The 21,168-nt window shown below is 39.4% G+C and overlaps 3 protein-coding genes across 5 annotated transcripts; all 3 read left to right on the forward strand.

Moving 5' to 3' along the window:
* Positions 1–2,824: 2,824 nt before the first annotated feature.
* On the forward strand, positions 2,825–10,113 carry LOC101794746 (arylacetamide deacetylase-like 4). The gene is made up of 4 exons (XM_072026964.1): positions 2,825–3,232; positions 4,579–4,795; positions 6,953–7,016; positions 7,356–10,113. Exons 1-4 carry the CDS (start codon positions 3,050–3,052, stop codon positions 8,128–8,130), a joined length of 1,239 nt encoding a protein of 412 aa, XP_071883065.1. The 5' UTR covers positions 2,825–3,049; the 3' UTR covers positions 8,131–10,113.
* Positions 10,114–11,554: 1,441 nt separating this feature from the next.
* LOC119713441 (arylacetamide deacetylase-like 4) lies at positions 11,555–16,624 on the forward strand. Of its 2 annotated transcripts, none has more exons than XM_038166780.2 (4): positions 11,555–11,948; positions 14,131–14,347; positions 14,756–14,819; positions 15,582–16,624. In XM_038166780.2, the coding sequence occupies exons 1-4, from the start codon at positions 11,772–11,774 to the stop codon at positions 16,354–16,356; spliced, it is 1,233 nt and encodes a 410-aa protein (XP_038022708.1). In that variant the 5' UTR covers positions 11,555–11,771; the 3' UTR covers positions 16,357–16,624. The 2 variants fall into 2 exon arrangements, with proteins under 2 accessions (XP_038022708.1, XP_038022709.2); XM_038166781.2 differs by lacking the exon at positions 11,555–11,948 and adding an exon at positions 13,239–13,844.
* A 151-nt stretch (positions 16,625–16,775) lies between these two features.
* On the forward strand, positions 16,776–20,993 carry LOC113839715 (arylacetamide deacetylase-like 4). Of its 2 annotated transcripts, none has more exons than XM_027443338.3 (4): positions 16,776–17,653; positions 18,612–18,828; positions 19,170–19,233; positions 19,927–20,993. In XM_027443338.3, exons 1-4 carry the CDS (start codon positions 17,477–17,479, stop codon positions 20,699–20,701), a joined length of 1,233 nt encoding a protein of 410 aa, XP_027299139.1. In that variant the 5' UTR covers positions 16,776–17,476; the 3' UTR covers positions 20,702–20,993. The 2 variants fall into 2 exon arrangements, with proteins under 2 accessions (XP_027299139.1, XP_038022710.1); XM_038166782.2 differs by lacking the exon at positions 16,776–17,653 and adding an exon at positions 17,703–18,128.
* Positions 20,994–21,168: the final 175 nt, after the last annotated feature.

Raw genomic sequence — 21,168 nt, forward strand, 5'->3', positions numbered from 1 at the left:
AGGTGCGATGAAGTCTGAGAGGCTTTCAGTCATTTGTTTACATAAATCCAGAAATTTGAGCTTGAGGACAGCAAGATTTCTCCTTGGTGAAACTGAAGTTAGTTAAATCGCATTATAGAATCTAATTGTCATACTACATTACCTAGAGTAAATAAACACACAAACAAAGCCAGGTAAATTATATATACAGGAGTGTTTCATTTCAAAAGGTACCTTAAAAAAAACAAACAAATAAGAAGAATTTAAAGTGGTAACATAGCAGCAACTATTATTTCTGTTTTTAATCTTTCCTTGTAATATTTTTTTCCTTTCTATGTTCTTAGCTTTATGACTTCCAGTCAGTTACTAAACTTGGCTATACGTGGCTGAATCAGTACCTCAGCCATTATATCTAACAACTTTATCATATTTTAGTTATTGCTTGTAGTATTTCCAGTATTACACATAGCAGCTTCACATTAGTCAACTGTTTCCTAACACAGTCTACAATCAGAAGTGAAATGTTTTGCAATATTTTGAAGAAAGACATTACAAAAACAGTAAGACCTGATGTTCATGTAACTCATAAGCATCATCTACCCTGACATTTTCGGCTTTATTGGTGTTTGGTTTGAAAGCTGCCTGCCTCTTACACTGAGATGTGTAATTACAACAGATGTGAAATTGGTGAGTTTTATGCATTCTCCATCTACAAAGAGGTCTTGACTGCACACCTATTTAGGCCTTAAAAAAATCAACAGGTTAAGCCTGGTGGGGAGGAAAACCATAATACAACAAACCAGCAAAGATCATATTTCTATTGATAGGGATTGTTATAATCCTTCCTCTTGCCATCATTGCTATGTCCATTAGAAATATGCTGAAAAATGATGAAAAGAATGAATTATAGAGGTGACTATCTTCTTGCATAAATGGAGACTCACTGGAAAGAATTTACACTACGTCAATTATGTACTCACCAACTGATATATTAAACATGTCCATCTCCAGCAACTCTAAATTTGATGAACAGAGTATCAATTTTATGAGCTCTGAAGAGTTAAATATTTTATAAGAACAAAGTACCACATGCATGTCCAGGAATACACATTACAACTCCAAACTCCAAGCTGTATCAATTTTATCAAGTTTAGCTGAACCTCTTGAATCTTTAGCAAATGCAAACCAGTTCCTTCTACAAACAGGTAAAGCATTTGGGAAAGCTGGAGTTTGCAAGGAGCTTACCGAAAGAGTAAAAGAATGGATGTATGACAATACATCAGCAAAGAGCTGCAGTTTAAAGAGCTACTGGTACTAGCTTGTTATCCGAGACAGATTTCTGTCTGGTGCCAGAAAGAACACTTTTTTGTTTGCAAAGATTTATGGTACTTGTTTCATTGACTGGACTGAAAGGGAAGAAAACATTTCTTTTTGACAATTGAACATCTCAAAATAATTGGAAAAAACCAACGCACTGACTGTTAGAAATGTGGCACCCTCTGCTCAACATGATCTATGAGAGACTGACACCGATCACAGGTAGTTCTGCAGGTACAGGAATGGCTGCCCAGATAGGAAGTATCTATGAACAAGCGTCAGTAGGAAAGTGACATGCAGCAACAGGATTATTTAAGTTTAATTTATTTAACACTCTTTCTTCTTTGGTGCGCTCATAACATCTTGGATGACATTACTGGTAAGGTGAAATGAATTAATATGGAAATTATTGGAATTTTTCCTTCCTTATAGCAAAATAATGTAATGAAGCAGCCTTAAGAGATATTTAGCAGATTTCTAACATGCAATACAAAAAAGGGAGGGCAATATTTTTAAATTGCTTTTGGTTTACAATCTGTGTTCTGATACTGATAAGGAAAAAAAAAGAAAAAGAAGTTGATAAGGTTAGGTCAGAATGAGTGTTGGCCATTGATGGCTGGATATGGTTTCAATACTGTACAATTTGACATTACTAAGACCAACTATATTGCTAAATTTGTAAACTATACAAGTTCACAAAGAAGGCACCAGTCACTAAACCTCAGCAAAGAAAAGCCCTTAATGTGAACAGCTGAGAGCTTGCCTATTTCACAAACGCTGGGGCAGACTTACGTTGCTTTGTCCCACACATTCTTATCTCCACTAGCTAGAATTGTGCAAGTCAGCTGACCTGATTGTTTTGATTTAAATATTGGGCTAACGAAACTAAGGATGAAATCAGTTTTCAGACCGGAATTTCATTTTAAAACCCAGGAAAGGAAAAAAGTTTGGGAACTGTAACTTCATGATTGGGTATAAGATTCTTAGAGGTTAATCAGTAAAAAGGTTTTACCAGAAACAGCAGTGGCTTCAATCTCCAAAGACATCATATCCTGCACCTGGAGAGACCTTCATGTAAGTTAAGAGTGGCACAGCCTAGCACTGATTTTACAGTGACCACTTGTACTCCTACATCAGCATGAAGAGAGGAGTCTACGCTAAAATTTCACAGCTAAGTAAGAAACATCACACAATTAAACAGATCTTTCCACAGAAGTGTATCACAGGTTATATTCTGAGCAAACGTCCTCTTACTTAACTGGGTCTGTGCATTCCACTATTAATCAAAATCAAAAAACGTGCATTTTAATATTTTTCTTCTCGGAGTATCCACCTTGGTGACAACTGCAAGAAGCCGCACATCTCTAACGTTAACATTGACAGCTGTAATGTCCCCCCATAATAAGCCCACAACAAACAGACAGACGATCTTCACATGTGGCCCCTGGAAGGTTATCTCAATGGCAGTGAAAAGCACACGATATAGATCAATTTCATACATTTCAAATTTCTCCTTTTATACAAAGTAAACATCTCCCCCTCCTCCTTTTTTTTTCAGTGTAAGGAAGTGTTGCCAATAATATCATTAGCAAAGAAGGGTGGAGAGTATCAGAGTATTGCAACATTAATAAACTTATTTCTGCTTATAAACCGAGTGCTTAGTCTCCTGTGAAGACAGACACATGAGAAACACTTGAAAAACGAGGCTTTAGATAGAACAGGTTTTTTTGGAGTTCATTTCCATGGAAGAGAAATGGCATTCATCTATACAGGTTTAGCAATAATTGGAATGGCTTTCTTCTCTCCTGTTATAATACCAGCACTGTTCCTGGCGGGGTTATTATATGACTTTTTCAATTCAAAAATGCCACCTGGAATTGACCAACCTCTAAAGCTTCGGTTTTACCATTCCGTGATGATTACAACCATGATTTCGGTAAGTTCACTTTCTTAATACTGGGGATTTCTTTTTTGTTTTGGTATGATGCTTGGGAGCTGGAACATAATGGCATAAGAAAAAAACAGTAAAGTGGCAGCAGCAATTCACCCGCCTGAAACCTGTAAGCACTGATAAATGAACCAAATGATATAATTTCTTATGTGGCTAGTTCAGAAAGTAGGATATAGCCGTATTTATGAACAATATGTTTGGGTTTTTCTCATTCTTTAAAAATGCATGTGTGTCAGTGTGTGTATTTACTCACATGAATGTAACATATATCCAATATATCTACTCCATAATATAAAGACAAATTTCTTCCAAACTGAAAGCAGAAATTAATTATTATGGAAAAAAAAAAAAAAAAGTAAAAATGGGAGACCTTCAGATTCAAAAATTCTGGAACTTGTTCATCCCATCTTCTAAGTCATGTGGCACTTCCAGTGTCATAGGAACTTTGTACAGATTTGTAGAGAGGAAAAAGAACCAACGTAAAAAAGTTGTTAGTGAGTGTGTTACATCACATTCTAGATCTACATACGTTAGTCTTAAACCAGGAATTTCCTTGGGCTAAAAGTGACCACTGAATCCTCTTAAGAGTCTGGACATTTTCCCCTACAAATACCACAGTCTTTTGACATTGACTTCAAAACGGTTGATTTTAAATTTAAGATATTATGTTGTAGCTTGAATATAGTTTTTTGTTTTCCTCTAAGCTTCAAAAACTTCTTCTCTGGGCAATTAAACTTTCTTTGTATTTTTTCTTACAAAATATATAGTATCTTTAATACAGAAGATAATAAAATACTTTCTAAAATGTTGCCCTCTTCATCATAGCTTTAAGAAGTAAAAGCAACCGCTGGTGTTTGTGTACATAATGAGCCTACAACTCCCATACATTTTAGCAGGGCTCCATCTATAATTTAACATCTAACCCTCTTTCACCACCTTCACGCCGCCCATAGTTGCTTATGACACTTATTTCCAAATCAAAACTTATTTTACTCCTTTCCCCCATATTTTCAGCTTAAATACATTTGTAATTATTTTTCAGATTCACAAAAAGAAACATGCAAGCATAGATAATGATCAAGAGGACAACTGCTTATGCAAAATGGGGTTTGCTGTGTTTCTTTTTGGCAATCTTCAGTGACACTCAATTCAATCAAACCAATTCAAAGATTTCTCAACAGCCACCATAACTCCACTGAAGGAAGCACTGTCTCCAGTACCTCTTGAAATACAATACAGTAAAATAATCCCAAGATTATTATTATTATTATTTTAACTAAAGAGAGTTGGAACCTTTCATGCTAATTTGCTGAATTCTTTCTTTTCAACAGGGAAAGATTTTGGAGAAGCTAGGGGTCTGCGGTGATTTAACCGTATTGCGATTTGTGCTGGATGGAATACCACCATGCAGAGATTCAAAACTTCTTATCAAGGATCTCAAAGTAGATGGGGTACCTTTGAGGATTTATCAGCCTAAGTGGCCACCTACTGGCAAAAGAAGAGGAATACTGTATTTTCATGGAGGCGCTGGCACATTTGGGAGCATTAGTAAGAAATCAGCAAGTTCTATTTCTAAAATCAAATCTAAACCTTTACCCTTCAGATATGTGTCAGTCTTTTCTCTGGTGCTTTTGCTGTCTTACTTTAAGAATCCAAGAATCAAAATGAAGCATACATATGCTTTAATACATGAGCATTAAAAATAAAACCAGTTTAGGGGAGTTTGATTCTTGTGATTCTACTGCATAAAATAAATGATTTCTTGTTCAGAAAGGGAGACAACTCTTTGATTGTCTCAGTGGCTACCTACTCAGCCTCTTAACTGTTCTGGATCTCTTTTTGAGCAACCAAATCTACGTGGGCTTTTCTTGGAAGCCAAGGCACCTAGCATGGAAATCCGAATGTCATTCCAAGGGTCATACAGGGAAGTCTGTGGGTTTTGAATCCTTTACTGATTCAAAGGGTAAGTCTCCACTTGCACAGTGTTGGACAGACTTCAGTTCCCCACAACTGAGGTTGTGAGCCTACTTGGCTTGGTTCAGCATCATGTAGAAACAAAAGCTTATAATAATTTAGGTCCCATTCTGCACTGTGGCAGAAATAGTTTGCCCTCATTTCACTGCACAGCATGTAGTCTGGGTGGAGGGCCAGGCTGACACCAACTGTGATGCTTCTAGTTCTAGAGCTAGATTGGGTAGTGGTGAGGACTCGAGATACAAGCTTCCATGATTTAAACGAACAGTGAATTCCTTTCACTGGAAGAAAAAACTACCATAAAGTCGGACAGTTGTTTTTCAAAACAAAGTTGCCATTGCATAATCTGCACATTAAAGGCGCTGTATCATAATATGTCATGGCTTAATATAATACCCATACCTATACATTGACTATATCTGCATGTGACCTTTCACTTGAATTCCCCATCATATTTGATAACAGGAAAACAACTAACATAATGACACGTTTTTAAAAGGACTTGCAGACTAGAAAGCCTGAAGTCCGGAACTGGCAAATTAGCAGAAGCTACAATGCGAACAGAATTGTTGAGCAGATAAATATGAATTACTCCTTAAAATCCATGCAACTTATATAAAATGAAGCTATTCTTCATGAATCAATTTAAGCTTTTCATACGAGTCAGCGAATAAATGAATAAAGGAAACTGAGTTGATAAAACTTTGATTCCCAAAAGGCTCTCTTAAAGAGGCTACACACCCATGACACCTGAGTGATGATCCTTTACTTGATAAAAACTGACTACAAGGTGGAAATAGGATAGCTTTTAGGAGGTTCCTGTGAGATTCCCATAAGGATCTGCACTGGGACCAGTGCTAACCAGTGCTATACAAACACAGAAAAGCAGTTGAGAGGTGATAAGATAACTCCTGCAGTGCAGGTAGTGGCTGGCTGAAAAAGTGCAGACTGCCTTTAAGATGTCAGAGGATTAGGTAATAAAATGGTAGGTGAAATGGAGAGCAGAAGTCAAACAGATGGGCAGAACACCCTAACATTATAGATAAAACAATGACTAACTACTTTGCAGGAAGATGATTTTGCAATTATGTTAGAAAATTGCCTGAAAATGTTGACGTAGAGCACAGTAGCAGTCAAAAAGAAAATAAAGTGCCATGATTTTTTATTAGGAAAGGAAGATAGGACAAAACAGGAAACCTCTTTATGCAGCTTCAATAAACCCACGATGTATTTAAATACTGCATACTGCTTAGAGTTCGGGTTCCCATACTTCAAATGGGATCTAACAGTACCAAAAAGAGTCAGTGAGAGGCTGTGTAGATGATGAAAATGCTTCTTACAAAGAATAAGTGAATATACTAAGTCTCTTCAGACTGCCAAAGATGGATTAAGACAGAAACACTGAATGCCTACAGAAAGTCTACAGAACCATCCCAGCCTACAGAGCGTGGAAGAAAGGACAGGTATCTGGGGAGGGAGGAATACAAAGAAACATTCTGATCAGTTAGGAAAGCTCAAGCCCTGGTAGAATTACATCTGGCCAGGGATGTCATGGGCAACAAGAAAGGCTTCTGTAGGTGTAACAGCGACAAAGGGATGACTAGGGAAATTGTGGGCCCTTTTGGGAAGGAAACGGGAGACCTGGTTACCTGGATATTGAGAAGGCTGAGGTACTCAGTGACTTTTTTTTTGCCTTTCTAAAACATAATTTCTGATAAACTTTGTCTTTAGGAGCCTTTGAAAGAATATGCCGCTATATTGCCAAAAAATGTAACTCAGTGGTTGTGTCTGTTGGGTAAGTGCTGCTTTTACATAGAAATATTTATGGTAACACAGCTTACAACTGAAATATTTCTGAAAAATATGTTGGAAATATTTACTATTTTGGATGGTGTTCCCCATTTCTGGCTTTAGCCTTTAATTTAATTTAGAAATGTGCTTACAGGCCAAGTATTCTAAAATAGCTGTACACCATTACTTTGTGTTTCCAGTCTACATGGACCTAAAAACAAACATAAACTTCAAAATTTAGATAAAACGGCCTACCTAACTACCATACCCATCAACCAAGAACAATGCAAATTAAATAATTATAATTACTTTGACAATAACCACAATGTCTTTGACATTTCAGTTATCGTTTGGCTCCTGAACACCCATATCCAGGGCAATATTTTGACTGTCTCAATGCTACCTTATACTTTATGAGGAATTTAGAAGAGTATCACGTGGATCCTGCTCTCATCATCATTAGCGGTGACAGTTGCGGAGCTAATTTTGCTACGGTTATTTGCCAAATACTGGTAAATAAAAGGGATCTCCCAAAAATACGCGCACAGGTCTTACTTTACCCAGGACTACAGGGGCTAGATTTTCATTTGCCTTCCTATCAGCAGAATGCTAGAATCCCCATGTTGTATCGGAAGCTAGTTATCTACTTCTGTTTTCGTTATCTTAATAGAAAACCATCATTTCTTGAAGACATCCTACAAAATTGCCATGTTCCTGAGATTATGAAACTGAAATATAAAAAATGGATAAGTGCTGACAATATTCCTGATGAATTTAAGATTAGAGGCTACATACCACAGAAATCCACTTCATACAAACATGAAGTCCATGAAGCAGTCAAGGAACTGTTAGCAATAACATTTTCCCCCCTTTTAGCCGAAGACTCAATTATTTGCCAGCTCCCTGAATCCTACATTGTGACCTGCGAGTTTGACGTGCTTAGAGATGATGGACTGTTATACAAGAAGCGATTAGAGGACAATGGCATTCAAGTAACCTGGTATCATTCTGAGAGTGGTTTTCATGGAATTTTAGCCTTTTTTGGCTATGGGATTTTTTCCTTTTTATCTGGAAAAAAGATAATTGATAACACTGTGAATTATATAAACAGTCTATAACCGTATTTTTCAGAAAAATGGTGCAAGTCTTACATTATCCGTGGTGAATGTATACTTGGAAAAGAATGCAAGCATGTTCGATTTGTTTTCTATTTTGACTGCATGAGGAAGTGTATTTAGTACTTTCTCATTTCTCCTGTTACTCTCAAACAAGTGGTAAGATTATTTAAAACATCAGCATTCTAGAAAACATTATTACAAAAACACAAATAAAATCAAGCACCTGGCACTGTTTCACTTCACCTCCAGCAGTTCTAGTACCTCGGCACAGCTGGCACACATTCAAGGCAAACAAGAACATCTCTTCCTGAAGCTTCTTTTGCAGCCCAGAAATGCTGAAGACAACAGCTGGGAGCTACTTGGACCCTTGTGGGAGCTCAGAGATGGTAACGGTACCAGATGGAGCACAGTATCTCTGAGGTTCTGTGGAGTCCCATGTCAGATAGTGAAACTGCTGCTACACATTTTAATTTCTAGGGTTAGCTTGCACAAAGACTACGCTTTTCTTGAAATACAGGTGTCTGTCTGGGACAGACTTTCTCCACTGGAACTACTACAGGTTTGATTTTGTTTGGAACTTGAGAAATGATATTTTGTTTCGGAACTTGATTCTTAAAATGGAATCCCTACACTTCAATAAACGTGCACGTGTTAGGGGAGTGCAGAGATGAACCTTCTTTCCCTTCTGGTACTCTTTCAAGATTATTTTACGCTTATCATATGTGTTTATTAAAAGAGTTCACAGTTGTATGAAGGTAGAGAAGCAGAACATTATCTTATCAAGAAGCTGTAATGTCACGGCAACTTTGTAATGCTTTCATCAATAACAACAATAAAAACTAGCAATTCAAAATAATCCGTTGAAAGAGTAAGATAAATTTGCTAAACTCAGTAATAAACCGTACTCGGTAATAAACCTAAGTAAACTCTTCTTGGTGAAAGAAGGAATGCAACACAGGCAGAGTCAACTCAGTGCACAATAATAAACTTATCAAAGAATCAGTCTGTTGAAAACTACCGTGTATAGTCACCTGACTGTAGAAACAATACAACTCCAGAAGCACCACTGGATAGGATTTTTTTAAAATCAGTCTTAGGTTGTGTTTTTCATTTTTTTTTTTTTTAAACAAAACAGGTGCTTCCATTTCAGAGTATTTTACGATGAGCATCTGATCTAAAAAACACTCAACTTCTCACTAGAAAAAAATAATGAAAAAATGTTACTTTCTATAAAGCTTTCTAACTAAAACATCATGGTACTCTTCCCCATCATTACAGTTTAACTGAAAAAATTATTATGGCTGCCTAATGAAGTTAGAATTTAACTTCTTTCATTTTCCTGCAAAACTGCGATTTCGACAATGTTCTCACATCCTAGTTGTTTGAAGAGCTGCAGACTCAGATCCACAGCTAAACCTCAAGTGTCATTTAAACAACTGCAGCTCTCCATTAACAAATTCTACTCTGCAGCAAGTACAGCATAAAGCAGCATGACTTGAAACTACTTCATTTCTGACTAACGAAGTCATTTTATGACTTACCTTTTGCTCATATGGGAAAGCATACTGACTTCCTGAGGTTTACCTAATATGAAGTAACCTGACCATGAGTCTAAACTCAGCTTCCCAGGTTGTTTTTCTAATCCTGTTCTGCTCGCTTTGCCTGACCCACTAGAAGTTAAAAGCCTGGTCACTGATCTTTCAGCACATTTTCTAAAGGAGTTCAGTTCACATATTGTCAGTATATATTAACTATTTATTCAAATAAATTACAAGTTGTGACAAACAGCTCCTTGTTCCAGGAAATAAATTAATTAGAATAACAATATAAAAAAGAAGAAACTAAACCATAAACATTTATTTAAACTAAAATTTCCACCCTGCCCTAAGGGGAAAAAATAAAGCACTACTCCTAACAAAGAGAACTTCTGTTTTCAGCTAACTTTTTAACAAGACACACACACACACACAAAAAAAAAAACAAGCAGGAAAAGCTGGCCAAAGAACTATAAAGCTGTGAAATTTCTTTGCGTTAACAATGATGAAGACATGAAAGTAGGAAAATAGACACTAGAAAAGATCAGAGAGGAAAGAGAAAGAACAAGTGACCAAACTCCTTACACAGGCTGTGATAATTCCAGAGAGGTTGGAGAAGCTTAAAACCAACTGTAATTGTGTGTTAAGAAATGGAGGATGGGGCTAATTGCAGTGTAGTCTTTGTAGCTGATGTCAATAGGAAGCATTCTTCAAGTTGCGCTCCAGAGAGCTAAGCCTGAGGAGAGCTAGGCAAGAGGAGTTTAAAAAGGCAGCACCACAATAAAATTGTAGTAGAAGGATGGAAATTCTTTGTTAGACCAAAAAAAAAAAAAAAAAAAAAGCATGGCTTTTCTGGAAAGGCTGATATAATACTGAAGTTACGGTGAGGTTAAAAGATATCCACTTAATTTCATTTCCAATTTTCTGAACTATGTCCTAAAGAATACGAGCTAATTTCTCATCTAGTCAGTGTAGACTGAAGTATCTCAGTTTGAATTCAAGGCAAAAAGCTGACCCTTCTAACAACCATGAGATGTCTGTAGTTTTGTTCTGTGTGGTATCAGGACTGATGCACAATTACAACAGGAAGGCTGGAGCTGCTTAACTTCTTGGCAAGAACAAGCCTGCACTCTCACCTGGAAATTTGTGAGGGATTTTTATTTTAAGATAAATTATGTTACATGGAGCTTTTTCCCGTCAGGAACTGCTGAAACTGATGTACTCAAGGCTGCTGCCAAGAAATTTTGAACTTCTCTGGCATTCTGTATTCTTTATTCAACAGCTTATTTTTATTGGAGCCAAAATAGATTCTTAATCTTGGATTACTTAAAACACACCAAGTCTATTCAAAAGTAACAGGGAACAATTCCCTGTTTCTATTGTAAGTTTGTAATGACAAACTTAAAAAATAAGAATTTTTAACAGTAATGTTTTAAAATTGGGCATCTGTATACTGAGATGCATTGATTAGATTTCTTAATTCCTTTGAAATAGCTAATTAGAAACATATTTTTTAGAAGAAAACACAAATACTAAACAGCTGAGATTCTGCTGTAATTTCATAATTTTGTAAGTGCATCTTACCAAAACAGCAGTGGTGACAATCCGTCTATCCATTTAAAGTGTTATTTGTCCCATGTAGGCTCCCATCTCTGCATAACCTCAGACAAACTCTTCTGCAATGTACTTTATAGTGTCAAAAACTCAAGGCATATGAATGTCCTGTGTCCCTTTTCCACTTCTAATTATCTTAACATTAATGCAGTCCTTCTGCCAGCTAAGGACTGTTTTTTTTTTTTTTTTTTTTTGCAAAAATTCTGAAATGTTGCTGGAGTAGCTTTTTAACAGAATTCAGGACTTGAAACAGTTTATCTTTTGTGAAATAACGGGAGTGGGGAGAGAGGGAGTGGGAAAGTGAAAGATACATACTAATGTATTTGCAAAGGGGAGGAGAAAGGTTTTTTTCTTTTTTTTTTCTTTTTTTTCCCCACTAGAACAGCCCTGTGACGAACAAAGGTATCTGAGAATCAGGAAGTAACCAGGCAAAGATATCTGGGAAAGTCAAATCAAAGACATTTCAGATCACTTTGTCTACTGCTCAGCATAATGGCAGCTATTTACACTATACTGGTGTTATTCCTGGCAGTTTTTGTTGCTGGATTTATATTGTTGATCATGGGGGCAATTAATTTTGATGTCTCCAACTCTGAAATTCCTCCTGGAATGAATCAACCTGTGAAGCTCCGAATCATTCATATTATTTTAATATGCATAGCTGTGGTGGTAAGTTAACTAACTGCATATGATTTCTGTGGGAAGAATGGTGAATCTGTAAATTTGGAACTTGATGCAGTCATAGAGCCTTGCTTGAATCAATTTTCAGAGAGGAAAGCAGGGCACGGCTATCATGCTGTAAGCTGCAGTTAGAAGCTCGGTTTTGTTAAAGAAACCTTTACCAGATTCTTTATATTACACTACGTTATTGCAATCAGATTCTGCCTTGCTCTTACACTAGGCAATATGGGAGCACTGGCTAACACAAGGGTCTGAAAGCGTGACTGTGCCTCTAAAACAAATTGTGCTAACCTAGTAATTTGATTAAGAATGGTTAATGGAAATGCAATAGAAACTATTTCCAACCTAGGCTCACAATATATCTGATGTCTTTGGGCCATGCTTTCAAGCTTGCTTGGAGTTAGGGGTGAGGAGTTCTGTAGTTATTCTGAAGATTAAATTAGTAACTGAACTTGCCAGGGCTGGTTTTGGGGAAAGTCGTTGCTCTTTGTCAAAGAAGTGACAACATCAGGTAACAAAGTCCAATAGAAACTCAAAGTCCAGCAGAAATTCAACTACCCTGAACCCATTTTCGTAACTTCTGAGCAGCTAAGCAGGCTTGTTTTGATGGGAATGAAGAGTTCTGGCCAGCCTGACTTCTTAGGGTGAACTGGCATGTAAAAGAGTGGGAAGCTAACAAGAGTTAAAGCTCTTACCAGCACCCAACTTTTGGTGATCTCTGCTAGCAAAGGATCTCATTGAATCAGGAATATTTTCATGTAATGATAGATGTCTTTGGGCCATGCTTTCAAGCTTGCTGATAGGAGGGCTAGGAATATGTGAGAAGTTGTGCACGAACTCCATAAATTACTATAGCACCTCTAAAAGAGACATATTCTTTTAAAATTACATCATATATACACACACAGACATATATGTGTGTGTATATATATATACATATATATCAGTTGGGAATATTCTAGATTACAGTGGATCACACTAAAGAATTCCAGCATGTATATTCTCATGCTTTGTCTCAACACAAGTTGTAATCAGAAAACACTGACTTCAATCCAGCAGTTGAAAAAGGCAGCTCTTTTTGTACCATATGTACACTGCCCATTCGTACCATAAACTAGACCTGCTGCAACATAACACAGTATGAAAAAAAACACCACACACACACAAAAAAAAATAAACAAGTTCAATGTTAAGGTGAGAACAACTTTGTAGTTATTCCATTTCTGTTTGGAAAACAGCAAATTACAATAGAATAAATCATTTCACCATGTTTGTATAGAACCAGAAATACTAAGACTAGTTTCTATAGAAAATTAAAATCAGTACGTACAAAGCTTGTTAGTTTCTTCAGCCTCAAAATCAAATATGGAGAAGAGCTATAAACAGCCAGTCAGTGATGAATAAAACGCCTTTCACAGGTAGGTACATGTATATTGAGCAATAACACGGTACTGACAATCCACAGAAACATGGCAGTCTTTGATGGGAAACCCCTAATGTGTAATAAGAGCTTGAAGAGTTTTAAATGAGTAAATAGAGTATTTAAAAAAAGAAGTTAAGGGCTTTTTGGTTTTGTTTTGTTTTTGTAACGTTACCTGGGACCTATAGTTCTCAGTTGGGTTGTTTTCACCCTTAAGTGCCTGGTGTGAGTATCACTGGCTTAAAGAAGGAGCAGGTGCTCAGGCTTACTAAATACCTCAGGAACTTCCTGCAAATATATTGCAAACACCAGTCAATATTCCTGAGATGAATCAAAAGGCAGTTATCAAATACATTCTTATCTTAACTCATCACCAGAACTGTTATCTTTCACTATGTTTTCCCACCTTCTCAGAGAGCAAAGACAGAACAGCAAATGAAAACCAAACTCATTTTCAATGGCAGGTAAAGGACCTGCTGAGAAAGCGAAGGGATATACTTCACCAGTCTTTGTTAATGCTGGATTGCCTTGGGATTAGGCTCTGTGGTGAACATGGCTTTTCATGTGACCTCTCCCGATGCTACTGTTACTTGTTCAGTTGTACTGCACCTGTAAAACTACTCAAATATTTAATGATTCTCCTAAAAGACGTGACTTAGATATCACGAGTATGCTGACATTGCAGTTCCTTTACTTGGGAAAATACAAAATCTTCTGAGTGAATTCCCTATTCTTTTTGCCTTTGAACAGGGAAAGATTTTGGAAAAGATTGGGATCTGCAGTGAGATTAACTTTGTCCGGTACATGCAAGGTGTAAGGACTCCGGGAGCAGACCAGAAGCTCTTCATCAAGGACCTGTGTTTTGGGAATGTGCCTGTAAGGATCTATCAGCCTAAGGCTCCAACTTCCAGCCAAAGGAGGGGAGTTATGTTTTTCCATGGAGGAGGATGGACACTTGGAAGTGTTGGTAAGATAACTATCAGAAAAATTACTATAATTCAGTTTAAAAAGCGACCTCATCATAAATGGTAAAGTTGATTGTTGCTTGACCTGTAGCAGTTATAGAATTTGAGTATAACCACAGAAGCTTTCAGAAGAAGGCATCTGCTATGCATTATCTGACTTCTCTTAAAGAGAAGAACAACGAGATATGAGACAAAAAAACAAACTGCAAACAGACAGTGAAAAGGGAAGATAAGGGGGTAAAAAAGATCTGCAGAGCTATGTTGGAAGGGTCAAAGAAAAGTAGACAGTATTTTTCTTTTGCAATTCTTTGTCATACACAATGGACATCAGCACTGTTGAGGGGGGAAAAATCAACAACAAAAGAAAAATAATACCAAAACAAAAACACAAATGAGACTGTTTCTTTCAGACACTCACGAAAACCTATGCCGCTTGCTTGCCCGAGAAAGTGACTCAGTGGTTGTATCTGTTGGGTGAGTCTTTTCTTATGCCATATTTTAAGAGATTATTTCCTACACTGTGAATAGCACCTTATAGCTAGCCTGATCATAGCAACAACCATTCCCAGTAGATATTTCCAAAGGACTTGTCAGGCATGTGCTTTTGCAAATTTCCTCTGCTCTTGTTTGAAACCACCAAAGACTGACTCAGTTTTTACTGTCTGATCAAATCACAAATAATGCTTATGAATATTTAACTGGAAAAAGAAGGACATGCTTTTAATTCCCACCTAAAAATTGATAGTAAACAGACAGTAAGTCAAATATTCTACTTAACCCTCGTTCAAAGAAAATACTTGCTGCTTACAGGAGCATTACATGAATGACAAGCTAATATTATCATCAATATACTAACAGCTATTTGGATGATGATGATAGAGTTGGAGCAAGAAAGACATAGAAAGGAAATACTCTCATTGCTACTTGACACATGTGAAGGTGAAGCATAAACTGATTAAACAACTGCCCATAAAACCTGGACTTAATTAGCAGCTGAGTAGTCCTGTGTTGTTCAATACCTGAGCAATGCCACAAAAATTGATGATGGTCCTGACAAATTAACCTCTACTACCTGAAGCTACTACTCACAGTTTATTTAAGAAAACCTATGGAGAAAGGGAAAATTCTAAGGCAATCCATGTATTGCTGGTTGCAAGAATCAGTATTTTCAGCAATACGTTTAAAATTAACAACATTTTCTTCTCTTTCTTTTGTTGTCTCCTTCTGCGTTAACAGGTACCGCTTAGCTCCTGAACACAAATACCCTGCTGCGTATGAAGACTGTCTTAATGCTGCCATACACTTCATGAGGAACACAGAGCACTACGGGGTGGACCCTGCCCGTATAAGTGTCTGTGGGGACAGTGCAGGGGGCAATCTAGCAGCTGCCGTTAGCCAGACCCTGGCAGGAAGATCAGACCTCCCCAAGCTACGTGCTCAGATCTTGATCTACCCACACCTTCAGGCACTGGACTTCAATTTGCCTTCCTATCAGCAAAATCAGAGAGTCCCTCTCTTATTCCGAGAACGTTCTGCTTTTTTTGCTTTGCTGTACCTAAATGGGGATGCATCACATATTGAAGAGGTCTTAGAGGGCTCTCATATTCCTGTAGATATTAAATTAAATTATATGAAGTGGGTGAGTGCAGACAACATCCCTGAAAAATTTAAGGCCAGAGGCTACAAACCACATGTGCTACTTGACTGTCCAACTGCAGTTTATGAGACAATGAAAAGATTCTGTGAGCCCAGCCTGTGTCCCTTGCTAGCTGAAGATGCTGTTATTCAGCAGCTGCCAGAGTCTTTCATCTTGACTTGTGAGTATGATGTGCTGAGGGACGACGGCTTGCTGTACAAGAAGAGACTGGAGGACAATGGAGTTCGAGTGACCTGGTACCACCTTGAGGATGGATTCCATGGAATCATCAGCTTTTCTAACAGTGACTGGATGTCCTTCTCATCTGGAGAAAGGGGTCTCAACAATATTGTGAACTTCCTAAAAAGCTTATAGAAACAAATTTTTTTCTTTCCATAATAATTACCAATTTTCTGCGTTCATGCGTGCTCCTAAAATCCATGTAAGAGGTTTAGATAGGACAGTTTCAGAGTAATTATGCCAGCGTGATCACTCCAGAAGTATATTTAAAGAATGTTGTGAAAGTTTAGTTTAGCGTGATTTGAAATGTTCCATATGCAGTCTCTATTTTAATGATCTATTTGGACTAGGCTCTTGCTACTTTCTCTGTAAATATTAAAGATGCTGTAAAATTTTAAATCAACATCTGGTCTGACCCATTTCATTCAATTATGATCTATGCTTTTATCCTTCCTAGAAGACTAAGTGCGTTTCAGCTAAGGAGAAAGGTACTGATACGACAATACTATAAATCAGTGCCTTTGCTATATGTTGCACATAGCTTCCAACCCTAAGAGTCCCACTCACCATCTTCCATAAAATTTCCATGGGCTGGGCAACTGGTATTTTAGACTTGCAAAAATGGAGTCAAAACCGCAACCACCCCTGACAGCGTTCCTCTGTTAACAGCTTTGTGCAGAGAGCAATGGAGGACCTTTGAAATGCTCTAAGTATGTTCCTACATTTATCAGACATACGAGTGCGTTGATAAGCTTGTTTCAATATTTAAATACTCTAAGAACAAAACAAGGTCAACACATTTACTTTTGTAGAGCCCATGTTAGCCAGCTTTTTTCCTTTTTAAATGCCCTTGTTAAGACTATATACTCCAAACTACTTAAAGAATGTCTATAACACAAGAAGCAGTCTGTTGTGGCTGCAGATCATACGCAAGAGACAAGTTAACCTCTACGTTAGTTGGCTTGCTCCTCTTGTAAACAGCAACACATATCCACAATCCAAGAATGCCATGTAGTCTACCACGCCCTTTATCAATCCCACAATTAACAAGACACTAAACAGGAAATTAAACACGTTTTCTTCTGCCTCTTCTCCAATGTGATGCATGCTGGCACCTTGCGCAACATCTCCAAGGACTTTTAAGCGTGACAGCTGGAGGAACTTGTTTGAACTTGGACTGCTCTAAGAGTCCACGTTATCTGAGAAAACTAAATCAAAGATAGGCATAGAGACACCTCATCTTTTGTTAAGTGAAATGGCATTTTTTTATATACTGTCAGTGATACTGCTGGTGATTTTTACTGCTTCATTCATAACAGCAATTAGGACAACAATTCAGTCTGACTACCCCAATGTCAGTATCCCTCCTGGAGTGAATCATCCTGGAAAGCTTCGAATTGTCCTTGCTTTTATGATTAGTACATCTGCTGTGGTGAGTTACTTTGCCGTTATTTCTGCCAGAAGTGGGATTTAGTTTTTTTTTTTTTTTGGTCACGTTATATATATAATTAGCTGGATCCTGCTAGCAGCATTAACACTTAAATGAAAGCTTTCTTTTTATTTTTATTTTTTCTTTTTTATTTTGGTTGTTAGCTTCAGAGGGCAGTTTTTCAGAAGCATTTCTATCAGACCTCAGATAGTTTCATTCAGGATTTCCCTATTAACTTAAGGGTGAAGCCAACCATGAGCCCGAACAGTATCTGCTGAGCTCTCCTATCTCAATTTAAATGAATTATTTATTAACAGCAAAATGGCTTTGATTTTTGTTTTCGCTAAGCACAGGCGATGTTTTCGGGGCATTCATGGGGCTTTCCAGTAACGCTGGTAGGCGGCCAGGTGCTTTTTAAGCAGCTAAAACAAGAGACTCCTGGGAAACCTTGGAGGGATGACATCTGGGCTGGAAGGTGGTAAGTGGTGGGAGGCTGGTACGAAGCCGTAGGACTTGGTGACACTGAGAAGGGAACACCCAGGCTTCTTCCCCACAGCTTGTTGCCTGACAGGGCATGGGGTCAACGCGTGGGCCTACCTGCTCAGGCGCGCGGTGCCAAAGCAACCCCGCTCCCCCAGGCCCGCAGCCTCGCAGGGGACCGCCACGGCTCCATCTTCTCCCGTGACAGACTTTCTGCTGAGGACCCAGCCGGAGCAGCCGCCAAAGGCGAGGGTAGCGGCGAGCGGCTCCGGAGGAGGCTGAATCCCGCTACCACGAAGCCTGGATGCCCCCGCAGCGGCCGGGGGAAGGCAGGCGCAGGGTCTCCCCTCACGGCAACCTGCCCGGCGGCCGGGCTCGGCAGCGCGGCAGCCTCCCCTCAGGCGGCCGCCCGCTGCCCCGGGGAGGAGGGGGGGGGGGGCGCCCCGCGCTCAGCCCGCCTCTCCTCCCTCTCTCCGAACAGGGGCTGATTTTGGAGAAGCTGGGGGTGTGCACGAAGATCGCCTTCACCCGCTACATGCGCTCCGGGAGGAAGCTGGGGCCGGACCCGCAGCTCTCGCTGGTGGACGCGCGGTTTGGCCGGGTGCCGGTGAGGCTCTACCGGCCCCGGGCGCCATCTGCCGGCCTGAGGCCGGGCGCCATCTTCTTCCACGGCGGCGGCTGGCTGTACTGCAGCATCGGTAGGGCGCCTCGGGGCGTTGGCGGCCCCCAACGCAGCCCTGAGCTGCCGCCGCCGGCTTCTTGAGGTGTGAGGGGGACGAATTTCTCCTCCCCGGCACCCTGGGCTGGAATCTGGCGCAGCTTCCCCGTTAGGCTCGGCAGCGGAGGGCTGCGGGCGGAGCGGGGCTGCCCGCCTGGCGGGGAGGGAAGGGGCTGAGGGGAAAAGGGAGAAGGGGAGGGAAGGGGCTGCGAGAGGGGCTGTGAGAGGGGGTGAGGGGCCGGGGGGGCACGGCCAGGGTGGGACAAGGCGGCCGCTGTCCCCCCCGAGCCTCAGCAGCTAACGCACTGCCACCTCTTGCAGACTCCCATGAGAACATCTGCCGATACATCGCCAAAAAAAGCGAGTCGGTGGTGGTGTCTGTGGGGTGAGTTCAGTCCACACTCCCCTTCTGAAGTACGTATATATATGTATATATGGCTTTTCTCCTTCTCTGCTGATGCAGAGAGACTGCAAACAGACCCGCTCGTAACCTTCAGGTATCCCTCAGCACAACGCAGAACTATGCTGGCACCACACGAAAAGGAGGAATGCTTCTTAGAAGAGTTTTCTAAGGAGCTAAATGACTAATGAACAAACCTGGAAGGCAGTGGTTCAGTAATCTGTTTAGTTAGATATATACTACAGTGAGGTTTCTAACACAGTCAAATGGTAATATATAAAACTGGTAAGACAGAAAAATAAAACTGCCTCAATTGCTTAAATAAAGAAAAATAAAATTTAATAATTCTCAAAGACATACACTAAGTGAAGGTGAGGTGCAGCCTGATTAAATTACATTATCCACAAGGAAGATGCACTCTACACCAGAAGATCACAATGAACTTGTATCACTCATGTTCTACTCAGGGTTCTTCTAAGAAAAAGTTCACAGTGATGCTATGTCCTTGCAACTTATCTGTGATAAATTGCTGGAGAAATACATGATTATCAGAGTATTTCATTGTTTTTTGCTGAACAAAAAATATTGCAAGTTATGACGAAATGCAGGATGCTAGGAAAATTGTATTTATAGTTAAGACTGTTCCATCTCTTACTCTTCTTGTTTCCTTTGTTTTAGGTACCGTTTAGCTCCTGAACACAAATACCCTGCTGCGTATGAAGACTGTCTTAATGCTGCCATACACTTCATGAGGAACACTGAGCACTACGGGGTGGACCCTACCCGTATAAGTGTCTGTGGGGACAGTGCAGGGGGCAATCTAGCAGCTGCCGTTAGCCAGACCCTGGCAGGAAGATCAGACCTCCCCAAGCTACGCGCTCAGATCTTGATCTACCCAGGCCTTCAGGCGCTGGACTTCAATTTACCTTCCTATCAGCAAAATCGAGGAGTCCCTCTCTTATTCCGAGAACGTGCTGCTTTTTTTGCTTTGCAGTACCTAAATGGGGATGCATCACATATGGAAGAGCTCTTGGAGGGCTCTCATATTCCTCCAGATATAAGGCTGAAGTACAGGAAGTGGGTGAGTGCAGACAACATCCCTGAAAAATTTAAGGCCAGAGGCTACAGACCACACAAACCTCGTGAATTCAAGGCTGAAATTTTTGAGGAATTTAAGAGGAAATTTGAACCCAGCCTGTGTCCCTTGCTAGCTGAAGATGCTGTTATTCAGCAGCTGCCAGAGTCTTTCATCTTGACTTGTGAGTATGATGTGCTGAGGGACGACGGCTTGCTGTACAAGAAGAGACTGGAGGACAATGGAGTTCGAGTGACCTGGTACCACCTTGAGGATGGATTCCATGGAATCATGAGCCTATATGGTTATCAAATTTTGAAATTTCCTTCTGCAAAAAGAGGACTGGACAGCGTTGTTAAATTTATAAAGGGCCTGTAGAAACAACTTTCTTTGGTAATGTTTCTCTATCTAAGAAAATCAGTGGAAGTTCCCAAATCTTGGATAGTAATTGTCAGCAAAAACATGATACCCCTTGATGTAAAAAATACCAATTTTGAAATTAGTGAACTTCAAATCCCATCTGAACAGTGGTCTTTGTCCTTGTGAGACTATTGAGAGCTTAGCCTTTATGGTTTTAGCATTTTCCACAGGCTATTTTTCAATTTCCCATCAAAACAGCATGTGATTGATTACTTGTGTTTAATTAAAAGATGATTTATGTCCATGTAAACATTTTTCATGGAATGATTTCGATTTAATAACTCCTGTGAATTACAGCCAGGATCTTTGTGATGTTCATTTGATAAGCTACAAAGAATGACTTTATCCTATTTAGATAAAAAACGCAAGTTACGTACATAGTGAGCTGGAGGGAAGTTAGAGGAAAGCTACAGAAAAAGAGGAAG

Source organism: Anas platyrhynchos, chromosome 22, assembly GCF_047663525.1.
Source record: "Anas platyrhynchos isolate ZD024472 breed Pekin duck chromosome 22, IASCAAS_PekinDuck_T2T, whole genome shotgun sequence".
NCBI lineage: Eukaryota > Metazoa > Chordata > Aves > Anseriformes > Anatidae > Anas > Anas platyrhynchos.